The following is a 20000-nucleotide window of genomic DNA, read 5'->3' as shown; positions in this document are numbered from 1 at the left end:
GTCATAAACCAGGTGCCAGAAAACAACTTCCCTCTGTTAGAGACAAACCAGGTGCAGCCGCTATCACATCTACTGATCTGTGAGTGATGACTTTTTGCGCCTATAAAGAACTTTTATATCAAACCTGAAAAAGCTTCCAGCTACTTCAGGTCAATTTCGCATGCCATTGTGTTTTCAAGTCAGTACACATCTGTGTGGAGCAATTCAGGTGATCCGAATACATTACTGAATGTAAAAACTCGCATATGCCGCAGATATTCCCTTCTCAGTGAGATGCTTCACCTGATCCTCCATTCTGAGTGTGAGAAGACACACAGCTAATAAAATGAGATCACGAATCCTTTCATGTGTTGGCATAGGGTCAGTCGAGATTGAAAAATGATACTTGTCCCATATCCCGTAGGGAAACATGCAAAAAAGTGTCTCTTGAATATTTTCATTCTATATCATTTTAACCCGTATCATATAAGCAACTAAATGCTGGATCTAGTGTTTCTAAATCCAGTGTTTAGTCACCTATGTGAAGCACTCATTGTCATCTCACAATTCTGATGTTTTTTTTTCTCAGAATTGCAAGATTTAAACTCGCAATTGTGAGATATAATGTCAAAATTGCAAGATATAAAGTTGCAATTCGGACTTTTGTTCTCGCAGTTGCGAGTTTTTATCATGCAATACTGACTTTATAACTCACAATTCTGACTTTTTTCTCAGAATTATGATATATAAACTCACAATGGTGTTATAATGTCAAAATAGCATGATTTTAACTCACAATTCTGAGGAAAAACATCTTTTTCCTCTCACAGTTGGACATTTTAACACGAAACATGAGAAAAAAGTCAGAATGCAATTGCATGATATAAAGTAACAAGTATAAACTCACAATTCTGACTTTTTTTCTCAGAAATGCAAGATTTAAACTCGCAAATGAGTAATAATGTCAAAACTGCAAGATATAAAGTTGCAATTCAGACTTTTTAACTCACAATTCTGAGAAAAAACATCTTTTTCCCCTCACAACTGGACATTATAACACGAGATGTGAGAAAAAAGTCAGAATGCAATTGCATGATATAAAGTAAGTATAAACTCACAATTCTGACTTTTTTTCTCAGAAATGCAAGATTTAAACTCGCAAATGAGTAATAATGTCAAAACTGCAAGATATAAAGTTGCAATTCAGACTTTTTAACTCACAATTCTGAGAAAAAACATCTTTTTCCCCTCACAACTGGACATTATAACACGAGATGTGAGAAAAAAGTCAGAATGCAATTGCATGATATAAAGTAAGTATAAACTCACAATTCTGACTTTTTTTTCTCAGAATTGCAAGATTTAAACTCGCAAATGAGTAATAATGTCAAAATTGCAAGATATAAAGTTGCAATTCGGACTTTTGTTCTCACAATTGCGAGTTTTTATCATGCAATACTGACTTTATAACTCACAATTCTGACTTTTTTCTCAGAATTATGATATATAAACTCACAATGGTGTTATAATGTCAAAATAGCATGATTTTAACTCACAATTCTGAGGAAAAACATCTTTTTCCCCTCACAATTGGACATTTTAACACGAAACATGAGAAAAAAGTCAGAATGCAATTGCATGATATAAAGTAACAAGTATAAACTCACAATTCTGACTTTTTTTCTCAGAAATGCAAGATTTAAACTCGCAAATGAGTAATAATGTCAAAACTGCAAGATATAAAGTTGCAATTCAGACTTTTTAACTCACAATTCTGAGAAAAAACATCTTTTTCCCCTCACAACTGGACATTATAACACGAGATATGAGAAAAAAGTCAGAATGCAATTGCATGATATAAAGTAAGTATAAACTCACAATTCTGACGTTTTTTCTCAGAATTGCAAGATTTAAACTCGCAAATGAGTAATAATGTCAAAACTGCAAGATATAAATTTGTAATTCAGACTTTTTAACTCACAATTCTGAGAAAAAACGTCTTTTTCCCCTCACAACTGACATTATAACACGAGATATGAGAAAAAGTCAGAATGCAATTGCATGATATAAAGTAAGTATAAACTCACAATTCTGACTTTTTTTCTCAGAAATGCAAGATTTAAACTCGCAAATGAGTAATAATGTCAAAACTGCAAGATATAAAGTTGCAATTCAGACTTTTTAACTCACAATTCTGAGAAAAAACGTCTTTTTCCCCTCACAACTGGACATTATAACACGAGATGTGAGAAAAAAGTCAGAATGCAATTGCATGATATAAAGTAAGTATAAACTCACAATTCTGACTTTTTTTTCTCAGAATTGCAAGATTTAAACTCGCAAATGAGTAATAATGTCAAAATTGCAAGATATAAACTTGCAATTCGGACTTTTGTTCTCACAATTGCGAGTTTTTATCATGCAATACTGACTTTATAACTCACAATTCTGACTTTTTTCTCAGAATTATGATATATAAACTCACAATGGTGTTATAATGTCAAAATAGCATGATTTTAACTCACAATTCTGAGGAAAAACATCTTTTTCCCCTCACAATTGGACATTTTAACACGAAACATGAGAAAAAAGTCAGAATGCAATTGCATGATATAAAGTAACAAGTATAAACTCACAATTCTGACTTTTTTTCTCAGAAATGCAAGATTTAAACTCGCAAATGAGTAATAATGTCAAAACTGCAAGATATAAAGTTGCAATTCAGACTTTTTAACTCACAATTCTGAGAAAAAACATCTTTTTCCCCTCACAACTGGACATTATAACACGAGATGTGAGAAAAAAGTCAGAATGCAATTGCATGATATAAAGTAAGTATAAACTCACAATTCTGACGTTTTTTCTCAGAATTGCAAGATTTAAACTCGCAAATGAGTAATAATGTCAAAACTGCAAGATATAAATTTGTAATTCAGACTTTTTAACTCACAATTCTGAGAAAAAACGTCTTTTTCCCCTCACAACTGGACATTATAACACGAGATATGAGAAAAAAGTCAGAATGCAATTGCATGATATAAAGTAAGTATAAACTCACAATTCTGACTTTTTTTTTTTTTCAGAATTGCAAGATTTAAACTCGCAAATGAGTTATAATGTCAAAATTGCAAGATATAAAGTTGCAATTCGGACTTTTGTTCTCACAATTGCGAGTTTTTATCATGCAATACTGACTTTATAACTCACAATTCTGACTTTTTTCTCAGAATTATAATATATAAACTCACAATGGTGTTATAATGTCAAAATAGCATGATTTTAACTCACAATTCTGAGAAAAAACGTCTTTTTCCCCTCACAACTGGACATTATAACACGAGACATGAGAAAAAAGTCAGAATGCAATTACATGATATAAAGTAACAAGTATAAACTCACAATTCTGACTTTTTTTCTCAGAAATGCAAGATTTAAATTCACAAATGAGTAATAATGTCAAAATTGCAAGATATAAAGTTGCAATTCGGACTTTTGTTCTCACAATTGCGAGTTTTTATCATGCAATACTGACTTTATAACTCACAATTCTGACTTTTTAAAATAATTTTTATTTCATGGCGGAAACAAGCTTCCATAATTGTGCAAGGAACACTGCAAAAATAAGTCTTTATTAATCAATAACCTGCCCCTGTAATCATAATTGTGTTAAAAAAAAAAGGAACAAGGGATTTTACCTCTAGTGTTTATTTAATCCGGACACTGCAGTGAATTATATGTATATAAATATGTTTTTAGAGTTTTGCAGGAATGTAGGTAGAGGCACATTTTTCCAGTGTGCCAATGTTGGTAGATTCTGAACGTCTACATATAGTCGAGGATTCAAGGAGAGAAGAGTGCTGTCACATTCCTGTTTACTGTTTCGATGTCATTCATCTAAATGTGGCTCAATTTCACAGCACAGTGCTACCCACATCCCACACTCGCTAGAACAACACTTCTGTAATTACATATGCTGCATTCTGGGCATTCACTGAGTCATGCTGAAAAAATGAATGCATATTTTGTGTGTGTGTGTGTGTGTGTGTGTGCGTGCGTGCGTGCATGTGTGTGTGTGTGTGTGTGTGTGTGTGTTCAACTAGGCCATCTTGATCTGGGTATAAACAGTTTAGCTAGTATTAAACTTAGTAAATCAAAACACAACAAAACAAAGGCAAATTATATTATTACCAAAAAGTGCAAATACACTTTTATACACACACTGTTCTAGCCTGTCCGATCAATGCTAGGACACATGCAATATCTATTATAGGCCTATTAAATAGATGTTAAACACTTTATTCCCACTCTTAAATACCCATTAGCCACTTTATTTCCACTTGTTGAATATTTTCTTCCCATTTTATTTATCATAAACACATCTCCGAGCTGATATACGATGAGAAAGGGAGGAGAATAGGATCAGAAAAAGGTGGATTCAAATTTGGTTTCGGTCAAAGGTCAAAAGCAAAATCCACCATTCTTATATTCTGACACTGTCCCAGATGGTCTCTATTGTCATTTTCGTCTGGCTAAACCAAACAATGGTGGGCGGAGCTATGTAAATAGCTTATTTGCACTTATTGTTAACACTTAACACAAATCAAGCCATGGCCAATCAGCTCTACGAACTTTACATTCACATATACATTGCATACACGTCTAAAGTCCTGGTCACAACACACTTTGAGTGTGCAAAATCAATCCAGACCCCACAACACTGACACAATCCATGCTTTTCAGTTTGTTCTCTGAATTGTGTTTCCAGTCTCCCACTTTCACATGTGTATGTAAGTAAATCCGGTGCAAAGTCTAGTGTTACCAAGACTTGATGCAGCTGAAACAACAGAATCGGAACAGCTGCAAAATAGTAGTGTGTGTGTGTGTGTGTGTGTGTGTGTGTGTGTGTGTGTGTGTGTGTGTGTGTGTGTGTGTGTGTGTGTGTGTGTGTGTGTGTGTGTGTGTGTGTGTGTGAAATAACTCACTCCCAAAACCTGCACTGAATTATGAGTACTACTGATTTCAAATAATGTGTTATTCATGTGTGTTTTCATGTGCTGTAGTTTACTGAACACCACTTAAAATAAGTGTCTGCAAGAAGATTAAAACATTAAGAGACATTCTAAACATTACCAGCGTAATCCCCATCAGATCTGAGAAAGCAGTGGCTGATAAACGTTCCAGATCATTTCACCACAGATCAGTTTGAAGGAGACTAGAAACGTCTCTTTGTGGAAAAAACACATTTCAGCAAATCAAATTGGGAGTCACTGTATCAACAGAAGCATTCACTGAACAGATTTAGCGACTCCAGACATTATTCCAGACAGTCCCAGTTCACCAGACAGTAAAAACCTTTCCTTTATTGTGTTGACCTCAAAATTCACAGTAGATGTAGTTATCCGAGCAAAGAGCGCTGGGAGCTGAAGCCGTTCAGAGCCGTTCTGATTCTATTGTTCTGTAGGTGCGAGACACTTTGGCACAGTTGACACCTCACAAAACAAAGGCTCTGATTAACGATCTGTGATGATCTTCATACGGTCTCCCTCACGAGAGGACATGTGAAGAAGTCTGAGAAGCTCTACATGTAAATAAAGGTCCCAAAACGACAATGCCACGGAAAACCTGTTTTTAGTTCCCCAAAGAACCTTTCAGCGATCCGTTCGTAAAAGTGTGAAGAACATTTTAATATTCCAAAGAGCTCTTTTCCACTGTAAAGAACCTTTTGTGCAACTAAAACATCCACTAAAGGTTCTTCGTTGAAACATAAATGCCAATAAAGAAGCTTTATTTTTAAGAGTGGAGTTTGGCCGCAACTCCATTCAATACACAAGTGTTGATCTTCATGTGATCCGACACAAAATGACTCCAATGTAAAGTTTGATGCATGTTTCTAAACTAACAACACAATAGTCTAATTAGTACAAAATGCATAAATAAAGTGTACACAATTATTATTTAATATTTATTGATTTTTTTTTTAAAGAGTTTAATGTATAATAAAGTATATTTATAGTTGACATTTTCAATAAGGGTCCATTAGTTAGCATTAGTTAAAATGAAAAATACTTCTAAAGCATTTATTCATCTTAGTTAAACTTAATTCGAACATTTACTAATGCATTATTAAAATCAAACATTGCTTCGGTTTCCATTATTGGCAACACTTTACAAGAAGGTTCCTGCATTATTTAACACGTACTAAGAATAAAAAACACTTCTAAAGCATTTATTAATTTTAGTTCATTTCAAATCCAACATTTACTATTATTAAAATAAAAAAGTTGAATGCATTAATATTAATGAACGGACCTGAGCTGACATGAACGAACAGTTTATTTAACATTAACAAATACTGTAACAAACGTTGTTAGTTAATATCAGTTAATGCATTAATAACTAATGGGACCATCTCTCCAAAATGCAAAAACATGCATGTCACAAAACCAAGGAAATTAGAACTATAAAGACCAACAATGAGATTTTCTGAGAACATTGCAACATTTAATAACGTAAGCTTGTGGAGACTGAAAACACTCTTGCTCTCGCCAACACCAGTGACCAACACGCAACGCAGAGAAACTGGAAACAGGAAACTTACAGGTTTTTGGATTTCTTCTTCTTGGTCCCGTCAGGACCCACGTCACAGCTGCATTCGGAGCCGGCGCTCAGCTGTGGAGAGAGAAAGAGTCGGCATCATCCAGTGAGGAAAGCAATGCAGAATTCCAGCTCCAAAAGTAGCTAAACCACGACAAGTTAATCCTCACCGCCTGGTACAGGCCATAGTGTGTGTGTGAGTGAGCGACCTGTAATCCTCAGCAGCGAGTGTGAGAGATTGTGTGCATGTGTGATAGGTTCAGCTGGCCTCCAGCCATGCCCAGGATTACGGCGAGGGGCTCAGACCGGGAGTCACATTACACTTCCTGCCCTCGGAGCGATATTATAGGCTGACCGGACCGAGGAGAAAGCAGGGGGAGGGGAGGAGAAACCGGGCTCTCAGTCTGAGGTTTGAGACCACTCTGAGTGCAGAAGAATGAGCCATTGTGTGTGTGTGTGCGTACCGTCTTGACCCGTGGTCTGGCTCTGGCCACTCATGTTGCAACTGGATGATAAACAGCTTTTCTTGGCCCTCTCAGTTAGACAAATATTTCCCCTACTGTATATCATGTTTTGTATCAAGTCTGAGCTCCCTCGGGATTTGTCACACCTCTGAAAATTAGGCCTTATCGTGCAAAAGCATTGTTTCGACAAACTCTTCTGACAATAGCACATTATTCTCGAGACTTGGAAGGTTTCTACTTCATTGTGGTGAACGGTGTTTTGGAGGAATAATGAAGATTGAGAGATCGTGGACGAAAAATGCTCAGTTGTTTGGGACAAATATGGACAAACCCAATCGTTGGGTTTAAAAATGTCATTGAAAATTGAAATTGGGTTTGTCCACATTTAACCCAAACAACCCAGCATGTTTTAGAGTGAGGGTCAGTTGTACACTGTAAAAAAAAATCCCAGTAAAATTTACGGTAAAAAACCGGCAGCTGTGGTTGCCAGAACTTTACCGTAAAAAATACAGTAGCAACATAAAAAAAAAATCTGTTAAATTTACGGTAAAACAACGCATTTCATTAACTGATATAATGTTAATTTACCAACCTAATGAAGTACTAATATCTGTTTTGTACCTTTATAATACACTGACAGTCACCAAACACAGTGGTGATGAGAGTCACATGATGAACCAAAGTTCATCACAAGCTGAGGAGGACAACACTAACATATAGAAGGCGCACACAGTGTCATTCACACACACACTAAACACCATTTTAAAAATGCAATAAACATTAATTTAACAACATTAGATGTAACATAAAATCCTAATGTACATAACTGATTAGAAAAAAATGAGAAAAACTAAGAAGAAACAGAGTTATTTCAACGAAAATATATCAAATCTGAAGTGTCACGCAGGGAATTGTGGGAATGTCAATTTACGGTTTTTCCCTGTAAATTTTACAATGATTTGTTATTTTTCACTTCCAAAAACTGTGAATTTAATGGTATTTTACCATAAAATGACATTAAATGTACCGTTAGATCTATTACAGTTATTCACCGTATATAGTACGGAAACTTTCTGTAAACCAATTGACAGTTTTTCACTGCAGCATTTTTACAGTCTTTTACTGTTAAAATCACGGTCATTTTTTACAGTGTAACATTGTCGGTTTAACCATGCAAATATTTTAAATTAAAATTAAACTTTCACTCACGTTACAAAAAACAACTAGAAATATCATGGCTGTGACTAAAATGCACAGTTGCAATGTTTTATATATTCGTTCAATACCTTTTTCCTAGATTGTTCAATGTTTTAGAATAATACGTTTTAAATTATAGTGTTTAAAATAATAGTTATGCAGTAAAGTCAGTGTCATTTTATAATCATTATTATAGTTTCTGTTAATATTCTGAATCACTTTATTTTTTTCTGTTTTTATTTTAATTTCAGTTAAATTTTTAATAATTTTGTCATGAGATTTTGTCATTTTATATCTTTTTAAAAACTTTTTAAAGTTTTAGGTTACACTTTATTTTGATGGTCCACTTTAGACATTCTACTTATTATAAGTAACTTTGCAACTACGTGTCAACTAACTCTCATTAGAGTATTAGTAGACTGTCAGGGTTTGTGTTAGTAGAAGAAGTTAACATGTAGTTGCAAAGTTACTTATAATAAGTAGAATGCCTCAAATGGACTAGTCTATCTATCTATCTATCTATCTATCTATCTATCTATCTATCTATCTATCTATCTATCTATCTATCTATCTATCTATCTATCTATCTATCTATCTATCTATCTATCTATCTATCTATCTATCTATCTATCTATCTATCTATCTATCTATCTGTCTGTCTGTCTGTCTGTTTGTCTATCTATCTATCTATCTATCTATCTATCTATCTATCTATCTATCTATCTATCATCAAACTCATCTATCTATCTATCTATCTATCTATCTATCATCAAACTCCCCGAGTACCCTAGCAACCGCATAGCAACACCCTAGCAACCACCCCGAGTACCCTGACTCTATCTATCTATCTATCTATCTATCTATCTATCTATCTATCTATCTATCTATCTATCTATCTATCTATCTATCAAACTAAATATATCTAATAAAACTTAAACTTTCAAACTTCAAACATTTAAAACTATTTCAAACTTTCTGGACCGGCTTTTTCAAGCCAACTTAAAGTTTGTCTTCAAACTTTTTTATCTAGTTTCATAGTTATTATTTATTTTTTTAATATAGTTTTAGTTTTAGTTAATGGTAATAACCCTGGGTTGGAGGAATGGGTTGAGAATGGGTTCACACTCACACTCACGGCCACAAATAATTTAGTGTCTTAACAAACCGAATGTTTGGGCAAAATTTAAAGTTGCAATGAAACAGAAGAAGCAAATGATCTTTTCTTCCATACTGCAATGCACATCAGAGTGCAACAGATTATTGAATGAGAAAAAACAATGTAGGATGTTGACACTATGGATGTTGCGCCAGAGAGAAGTCTATTGAGTTGTGGATATTTTGAATAAAGATAACAAGGTGCAAAAATAAAAGAAGAATCATTCATAATGAGATTTTTGCATACTGACTTTAATATAATTTCCATCATGTCTTAGTGTTTTAACTCACCTCAGCAGTGGTAAAACAAGTTATTACTTCACACCTGGCTCAAAGATGCAATGTTAAAGGGAGACAACATGCCAAAATTAACTTACATCAAAAATTAATGAAACAACATAATCAAAATATCAGTACTCAGTAAAGTTGGTGAATAATTGGGGAGTGTTGTCAGAATGTAAATGTAAATGTAACAAATATTCTCAAAACTGGAGTGCAGGACTGGCAAAATGCCTGAGCAGCAGCGGCGAATAACAATCGCACGATCTTTAAATAAGGAAGCATCCAGGTGTGCTCAAGATCAGACCTCATCCAGAACACAACACAACAACTGGGTCATAACAATTATTATTATTATTATTAATACAGAATTTAGAGGTTAGATGGTTCTGAGAAAACAGTTATCAGAACCCACCCATAATCCCACAGGGGTCAGAACAGTCAGCACTGGCATCACAATAAAGTACTAATCTTAGGACCTAGAATGTGGGAAGCAGGAAACCCAGATTCCCAGATTCCCAGAGGAACAATTTCTGTAAGATCTGATGCCAAGGGCAGGAGAGGTTGTACTATGTTATTGATGAATTTTTCTCATTACCTCTCGGTTGTAAAATGCTTCACATATTACTGACTTTACAATAAAACATGGAGCTTTAAAAAATATACCAGTTCAAATAAATGTCACATTCTTTTTACTCTGATCTTCTGGAGAGTGCATAAATAATAATATTAATAATAAAAACTGTGATAGTGCACCTATAGTGGAATGCAAACGTTTGGGCACTCATGGTCAGAACTGATTTTCTGTGAATAGATAAGCGAGTACACTCTTAAAACAGAAGGTTGTCATAGAAGAAACATTGTTTTGATTAATCTGAAGTTAAAGGTGCAATAGTTGATTCTTATGATCAGAGATCATTTATTATCGCTTGTTAAATTTGCCTCTATTTGGGTGTGAGCAAAAACACGCCGTTTTTGTGTGTGCCCCTTTAAATGCAAATGAGCTGCCCACTTTCCAGAAGAGGGCGGAGCTTTAACAGCTCAACAACAACAAAGCTGGAGAATCTCACGCAGCCAAAATGACGAAAGTGTTCAGCCTTACATTGTTCAAACCGGAGTCGACACTGATGGAGCCCGGAAAGAAGTTTGTTGTAGTCCTTAAAATAAAATATCTCCTTTGCATTGAACTTTGAGCGTCGTAACTTTCCAGATGTTGTTTATGATCAAACAGCAACATTACACACTAACTAAAGTTAAAGAAGTGAAATCATAATCAAGGACTGCTTTAAGAGATGGCAACCCGTGGCATTCGAACCGGAGCTGTTCACATCCTCAGACTTGGAATTATGCTGTCAACAGTATCAACACCCAAATTAATCTGCAGCAGTCAGGAACAAGCTCTCTATGTTGTTTGCGTTCTTTATTATTGTAATGTTACGTGCTTTGAGACATGAGGCTTTATAAGTTTTATAAGAAGGAAAGGAGCACCATTCAACATTTTAGGCACCCTCTCAGATAAGATCTCAGCTAACCTTTACCAAAGTCTCAGACTTTAGTTTTTTTAGGTCCACAGCTTGTTCACAATCATTGTTTGGAAAGGCCAGGTGATGCAAATTTCAAAGCTTTATAAATACTGTGACTTCTCAAAAGTCCCAACAATCAACATCCATGTGCTCTCCTAAGCAGCCATTTCCTCAGTTCATAATGCAATTAAGACCTGCCAGTAAACAGGAGCGGTGGAGGTCAATTTGAGGTCTGGAAGCCCAAAAAAACTTTCTGAGAGAGAAGTGGATTGGTGGTGCACTGTTCTGCTCTGCACATATATGAATCATGCAAAGAAAACCGTTCCTGCACCCTCATGAAGTTTGAAAGAGAAAACAGAACGTTTGCGCTGGAATGAGCAAAGGTATGATTGGAGAAAAATGTCTTCAATTGTTAAGCACAGATGTGGATCTGTGGGCTTGAGTTGCAGCCAGTGTCACAGAGAACATTTCACTGGTCGAGCAAAGCATGGATTTAATTAAGAACCAGCTAGTTTTCTGTAAAAAAGCTGAAGATGAAAAGAGGATGCTTCTACAACAGTATAATGAAATCCTCAATAGGACTCAAGATGTGCAAGTTGAAGCTTTTTCCATGGCCCTCACTGTCCATCGACCTGAGCATCATCGAACATCTGTGGAAGACGGCCCAAGAATTCACAGAACTAGATTCCTTTTGGAACAAGGGGTGAAAATCCTCCAGACAAAAACTCTTAGCTGGATCCAAAAGGCATTTACAAGCTGTCACACTTGCCAAAGGTTTCTGAGTATGGACCAGTGCAGAGTACACAGGCTTTTTTCTTTGTTGTTATGATGGAATTGTAAAATATTATGGGAAAAATAATAATAAATAAATAAATAAACATTAAAGAAATGCGTAATCTTTGTGCCTTTTGGAAATCGGGTCATCTTTCAATCGCTTAGCTATTCATCATAACAGAAATGTTGCATGTTTCATATTGTATGTATTTCTATTTTCACATAGAAGATGCATTGGGGGGGGGTTGAATTTAAGATGATGTAAGCTTTCATATACAGTATGAGGTCCCACTTTATATTAAGTGGCCTTAACTACTATGTACTTACATTTAAATGAATGATTTGATACATTGCACTTATTTTGTACATACATGTTTTTACATTGTACTTATATTTGAAAAACACCTGCATGTAATTACATCTGTAATTACATTTATAATTACATTACGTATCCCACCTCAATAGCAGAAAAAGTGTTTTGCAATTCAATATGAACCCAATAAGTACATTGTACTTATTTTTTGATGTAAGTACATAGTAGTTAAGGCCACTTAATATAAAGTGGGACCAGTTAAAGTAATAGCAAAATGGCAATGACATGGAATGGAGAATGGTGTTTCAGAGCTGTGATAGAGAGGAGGATTTTTAGAGACGAATACTTAAATTTTGCTCTGTTTCTCACAAACTGTCAGGAACAGACTGAAGAGGCAGATGATGAAGTTCACATGCAATCTTTAATAAGAATCCAAAATATAATCCAAAAACAGACACACCGTAATGCAAACAGACACTGAACGACTGTGAATGTAGAACTTAAATAGCAATGAATCAAACAGAGCTGAAAAAAAAAACTCATAAAGACGTAACCATAGAAAACATGAACTAAAGAAAAAAGTTTTAAAAAAAAGTCTTGATGAATCTTGGCTTTGTCATCCTGGAATATGGCCATGATGTGGTTGTTTAAGGAATAAAAAGCTACACACTCCATTAATTAGGGATAGTTTTCAAACTAGAAACATAATAATCACAGCAATAATGATCCAGTTATAGACTTTTAAGTATTTGTGTCCTTTTTTTAAAAGAATTTGATAGCCCCTGGTCATTTTATGCTTCCATCATATATAAAAGAGCAGAGTCAAAATGTGCTAAACATTTATTTTGCATTATCTGGAGTAAATGGTAACAGAATTTAATGTAGGTCATGGTTGAGCCTTTCCTTTAATGCTCTGGACTCTGTCCCGAAAGTAAAGGTGACTCAGAAACTGGAAGAAAACACTAAAGAGAGATGTTCACCTGCAGCTAATGTGCAAAGTGTTGTTTGTCAGTGAGAGCCACTAAATGTCAAACATCAGAACGATACTGACGTGAACACACACGTGTGACATGACGTCAGAGGAAGTGCATGAGTGTGTGACAAGCAGCTTCTATAAAACAATCTTCAGGTGGAATACAGATGGAGCAATATTTACTCTAGAGTTGTTTATGTCAAGTCGTCACGTACATTTTTTACAAATGAATCTTGTTTCACGTGAACTTTACAGAAAACGATCGTAAGCGAGCAAGCCAAAAGCAACATAAATAAATACATAACATTGTTATGATGGAGAAAAACTTGAGTAATACATGTGTAATGCTAGTCATGTGTTAAGTGAAAAAAACGTGTAAGGATAATGTTTAAACGTTAAGAATAACGATTAATTTATAGTTGTTGAGGTCCATCCTAAACCTCTGGCTGGTATAGACTGCGGTGTCAGATTGAAGTAAACACAGTTCATGTTGCTATAACCATTAGTGTGTATTTATTTATTCCAGAGCAGGTGGGCCGTATTCCTGACTATGGTGACGTGTGTGTAGCGGCGCACTAAAGGGTGGCCATAGTTATGTTCCAATACAGAGGTCCACTGAACGTCACAGCTGTTCATTAACAGGACTGTTTCTGCTTGTTTAAGGAGCTCAGAGTGCTTTAACACGCTCCTCTGCAGCTGCTAGAATCTTCTGGGTGGTTATAGGGCATTATTATAATAGTGATCCTTGCAAACCTCAATCAAAGCTTCATACTGTATGGAACCGTCAATGATGATCGAGCTATATCAATAATATATAATAATAATAATATATATACTAGGCTGTGAGTTAATAATGAATTTCAGCTCCATTTATACTTATTTATAAGCAAGTATTACTATTTTATAAACATATTTATAAAGACATATACTGCATTATAATAACAGTTATAGATACATTTATATAATTAATGCATTTGCTTTTTCAATGCTCATGCTCCTAATCTATTATACACTGATTTATAAGTGTTAATTAGTCAGTCGTATGGTTCCACAAATATATTTATAAAGATGCAACCTGCATTGCTATAATGTTATTATAGTTACAATGACATTTTATTCAGATTTATTTCTGTCAAATTAGTGAATATATTGTTAATAGCTGTATATTGTGTTCTTATAAATACTTATTGTGAGTAATAATAGTTACTAATCTCTATAAATGCATCATTGATGGCTTTAAGTAAAGTGAAAACACAGGATGCAGTTTTCCTAAAGAAAACGTTCAGAAATCGTGAAGATGTGCTTGTAAATGTAAATGTAACTAATGAACAACAATTCTTGTAATAAAATAATGGGGGGGGGGGGGGGAGAAATCATTAATACAAACAGTTGAAAAATTGTATCTTTTTTTTAATGTTACATACTAGAAAACACTGCAACAATATTTTTAAAGTATAATTCCAAACTGCTATAAGCAATATCATGCATGAGGAGATACAGATTTGAACAAATCAACACAAACACTAGCCATTAAAGACATCTATAACTTGTATCTATAACTGTTCTTATAATGCAGTATAGGTCTTAATGAGTCTTTATGAATATATTCATAGAATAGTAATACTTACTTATAAATAAGTATAAATGGTCCTATAAATCAATATATGCATGGTCTTCATAGAAAGTGTTGCCAAATCATGCAGCCAAGTTTAAATTTCTACATAATTTTCTATAAATGTGTGTCAATTTTCAACAAAGTTCAATTTTGAGTCAGTCTACACTTCTTTTTCACTTTTGAGAAAAAGTGTGCTTAATAGTACTGAATCTGCACTAAAGAGAGTACAATTTTATGAGTACACTTTTACTTTAAAGTGCATTTTATATCATTATGTATTTTAATAATCTTTTTCCATGCATTAAAGAAGGGCACTTATTTTGATGTGTCGACTAACATACTAAAGCATGTGTAAAGTATAATTTTACCAACTGTTGTTTGCTGTTCGATATTAGATTTAAAGTTAATATATTGAAATGTACTAAATTGCAGCTTCATCGTTACAAATATATTTAAATACATGACATACATAGAAATAACATTACATTTTATTTGACCATAAATGATTGTCAGTACATTCAGCACTTTAACCATATTAATATAAGACAATAGAAGTAATTATGAAATTACATTATAACATTATTATAATTACATATAAACATATACTTAAGTCCTACTTTAGAAAACATTCATAAACACTCTTAAGTTCAACTACTTGCATTTAAAATAAATTTAAACCATAATAATTTTAATTTAATTGCAACATTACGTTCAGTTCGCACATTAATCAGTAACACATATTCACTATTAACTATGACTTTTGCCTCATTAAACTACTCATTACTGCTTATTAATAGTTGGTAAGGTAGTTGTTAAGTTTATGATAAAGGGATGTAGAATAAGGTCATGCAGAATAAGACGTTAATATGTGCTTTATAAGTGCTAATAAACAAACGGAGAATTGTTCCCCATACTAAAGTGTTACCGTATATTCTTATTCTTTACTCTTTTTAAAAGTATGCTAAAAATACTTCTTCATGAGGGCAGTTATGTCTTTAATAACATTAAAATTAAACTAATGCTGTTGACACTGTGAAAGTCACTGAATCCCATGCAGTCTCTGAGAAAACACTGACGGCTCATCTTCTCCCTGCATTCCACAAAACACATGCTCCGAACCGCTCTGTCTGCATCTCTCCCAGCGTGAGCTATAAATAACCTCCCCACACGGGCCGCTCCGCGGAGACAGAGAGAGGGAGACAAATCAGGACAAACAAAGAGGGAAATGTGTAAGGAAATAAGAAACATGTCTAGAAAGCGAGATTTAAAGAATTTATTTAGGAATTTAATTGTCTTTTTGGAGAGCTGGATTCTGTTTGCATCACTGAATCATTATTTTCCTGTTTATTACCGTAAATCTGCTTTGAAACAGTATGTGCAGTATTAAAGCACTATAGAAATAAAGGTCACTTGAGCTGATAAGAGCAGGTGGCTCATGGGAGCTGCAGATAAACAGATCATCAAACCCCCCGACTGCATGAAACACAGAGGGAGCCAGCATGATTCGCTTTCCTCCGTGAGGTTCAAGAGATCATTATGAGCAATAATGATGCGCTTTCCCACACAAAATATCCCAAAACAGAACTTTTGTGTGTTTTTGTTGGTGCTGTTTGTTTTTGCCTTAAGCAAGCTCAGCCCAGGTGAGAAAAAAACAACAACACAAAAGTAACGTAACGCATTAAGGCGGTCGCACACCGGATGAGAAGCGCAATCTTTCTCCACGCAGCTGACTTTAAAGAATCTGTGCTTCGTGCCATATAATTCAGGATATTTCCCGTTCCACTACTCCACGCTATCAAAGTCAACTGAAGTGTGTTGTGACCTGGTACCTCCAGTAGGTGGCGCCACACAACAGGCAAAATTTAGTTCAGATGCAAAACCTCCGCTAAAAATTTAGATAATGATATTGTGATAATATATAATGATAATAATCCTTTCCGCACATAGTATATATTCGGCAAATACTTTCGCTTCAAATCCGCTAAATCGGCTCATTCAGAAATACTGGTTTGTTGGCAGAAACTGCTAAACGCCACTTCCCTTCGTCAGCACAAGTCCACAGACGAACCAATCAGAAGATGCGAATCAAATCATATGATTTCAAGATGAGTGACGGTGTGTGTATGAGCCGCTTTCAATTGTCAAGCTGTAATTTTTGATCATGTTTTGTCCATCGTTACAGTGGCAATGTTGGGATTTCATGAGTAAACACAACTGCTGTAAAACGGACAGAAATGGACGTTTTATTTTGTCTTGTTGTCCAAAGAGCTGCACTTAGAAGTTTTTGCCAAAAAAAAGCACATGGTCTTCGCTGGTTTTGCAGAAAAAGACAGTAAAATTTGTTAAATACCAATGAATTGACTAAGTGACATTTCTGAAAATAAGGCATTCCAATAACCTTTTCATTGCCATTAAAGTGAAATTACTGAACCTAAACATACGAGCCTGGTTAAAAGAAAAAGAGGAACAAGAGGAGGAGGAAGCCAAGCTAGAGAAACAAATAAGAAGTGTTGCAACTTTAAATCTGTTTTGAAATAAGTTGTTTTTCAAATAAAGTTTTCCAAGTGATATGACTGTTTGCATTTTTTTTATTATTATTATTAATTACTTACCCTGTAACTACATGAAATAAGAGGGTAACAAGCTCCACTTTAATTTACGGCCCGTTATGTCATACGTACCCCTTAGTTATAAAATATTTACAGTATAAATAAATTGTTATTTTTCTGGTTGTTACCCCTTTATTCCCAATTCTTTACATATTGTTCCCCTATACTTACACATACTTACTATATAGTTACACTATAATTATTGAAAGTTACGCTGTAAATTTGTTGTAATTACGCAGTACTTTCCGGGCTGTAATCTAAAGCGTTACCGAGGTTTTTGCATCTGAACTCTTCATATATATTCGCATTGAGGTTAGTGTATGAAAATAACACAACAGGGCAAAATGAAAGAATAGAAATGGTTACGTTTGTTAGGCCCATTAATTTTATTCTTATATGTTCAGACATGTTCAAGCAGTAAAACTATGAAAGTAAAAATAAGTGTATCTTGCAGCATTTGTACTTTAACAACGATCTGGAACAAATACAAAGTTCTGTCGTGAAACTCTAGATGGCGCAGGCTAATAGGTCCTTTAACTTAACCTGCTCATGATGACGTCGTTATCTATAGGGCACAGCTGATTGGTTCCTGCTGTATCAGTAGCCAATGATCTCGTTGCTCAACCTTCAAAATACTTTGTTTGCATTGCCTTAGCAGTGCGCCGCGCTTCAGAAACCCTCCATCTTCCCCAGCTCCACCTGTATAGATCTGCTATAGGATCTTGAACGGCGTCCTGAGTCGTAGCTTACACTCCGCCGGTGTCATAGACACGACACAGCACTGCTCTTCTTGTCAAGTGTGCATCCCTCTTTATTTTACTAAGTATGCAATTAGTTACTTTTTTAGGAAGTAATGCAATAATGTAACACATTAGTTTTAAAAGTAACTTTCCACAACACTGCTGGAGAGCAGCAAATCCCAAGTGTGCAAAACATACTTTCAGAAGCCAGCTGTTGCAGGCACTAACATCTTTTCTCATTCCTTTTATCCTCCCACACTTCCAGAGGTGTATTAGCTCCAGATCCACCTCTAGACAAACTAAAGACTGGTCAGTCCTGCCATTTCTTTTTGAGCAATCACAGTATCTTCAGACTGCAGATGTTCCTTCACATTTTTGTTATTACTTCCCTCCTCTCTTTAGCTTAATCAGAATCACAATTCAAACATGCACAATGCAGTTTCTAAAGCCCTCTCCAGTATCAATCTGTGTTGGTCTCTGTGAGAGCACGGGATCTGAGTTTCCTTGCATTGTGCTGGTTCTGGGTGAGACTGATGTGGATAAGAGCCCTGAAGACATGCTCCCGAGGGTTCCCGTTTCACAATGGAGCGTGACATAGCTGAAGAAAGGCAGGAAGAGGAAAGGCCTTGCAGAGCTAGAAATAAGAACCTGTGGTCTGAGCGAGCAGGTGTCATGTGCATTCATGAAAACCAACACACACAAACACAGTTCACACATTCACATCTGTTAGATTCTCAAACTGCATGATACTAGATTTTCTGATGCAAACGTGTGTGGTGTTTGCCCATGCAATCCTGCCATCACAACTCTAGGCTGTAGTCTCGTTGGATTTCTATGGCTCGGGTGAAGGGTTGTGAAAAGACTTAAACTTAAGTCATTCTTCAGGAGTTTATTCCTCCTTCAGGTGTGATGACTTTTCACACAGAGTATGGTTTGCATTAAAAAAAAATGGGTAATGTAAAAGCTCCTTGCAGACTGAGAATAATCAATCTGTTGAATTGTGATATGTGAAAAGTTGTGAAAAAGACCTGCACACTAAAGGTGAAAAGGATAACAAAGACACAAATGTGATATAAAAACCACAGCTTTACTGAGGAATGGCAACTATTTCCGTCACAAATGACCTTCTTCTGTGCCTAAAGGTCATGTTGTGACAGAAACATTTGCCGTTCCTCAGTAAAGCTGTGGTTTTATCTCACAATATGCTTTTTTTGTTGTCTTTTTTCACATTTGTAGTACACTGGTCTTTAATTCCACTTTTGATTTTTGTTCAATTTTTGTGATTTTCTTCAAATTACACTCTAAAAAATGCTGGGTTAAAAACAACCCAAGTTGGGTTGAAAATGGACAAACCCAGCGATTGGGTTGTTTTAACCCAGCGGTTGGGTAAAATGTTTTTATTTAAACCAAGTATTGTTTAAAAATTGCTATATGGCTAGCTTAAAATGAACCCAAAATAGTTGGGAGATTAAAAACCAGATGCAATTAGAGGCAACAATAATAGACAAAAGGTGAATGTTTATTAATAAGCTTTAATATTTTATTAATATAAATTTAATAGTTTAATAGTTTATTAATATAAATGTATTAATAAGCAATTTAATAAATGTTTATAGTTTAATAATTATTCATTGAACATTAATAAATGTTAATTTCCAACATACTTTGGGTTAATTTTAATTAAGCAATACAGTAATTTTTAAACAATAGTTGGGTTAAATAAAACTACCCAGCAGGTTGGGCAAACATTTAACCCTACCGCTGGGTTAAAACAACCCAACCGCT

General features: G+C 34.9%; 1 protein-coding gene across 2 annotated transcripts in view; it reads right to left on the bottom strand.

Moving 5' to 3' along the window:
- The window catches only part of rgs3a (regulator of G protein signaling 3a), a 117192-nt gene that overhangs the window by 17228 nt on the left and 79964 nt on the right, over positions 1–20000 (bottom strand). For both annotated transcript variants that reach the window (XM_048189484.1, XM_048189485.1), the window contains one exon: positions 6578–6648. In XM_048189484.1, the coding sequence (XP_048045441.1) occupies positions 6578–6648 (71 nt within the window). The remainder of the gene's footprint in view (positions 1–6577; positions 6649–20000) is intronic.

Source organism: Megalobrama amblycephala, linkage group LG4 (assembly GCF_018812025.1).
Source record: "Megalobrama amblycephala isolate DHTTF-2021 linkage group LG4, ASM1881202v1, whole genome shotgun sequence".
Taxonomy (NCBI): domain Eukaryota; kingdom Metazoa; phylum Chordata; class Actinopteri; order Cypriniformes; family Xenocyprididae; genus Megalobrama; species Megalobrama amblycephala.
The sequence above is the reverse complement of the archived record's forward strand: the minus strand, read 5'-3'. Positions and strand labels throughout refer to the sequence as shown.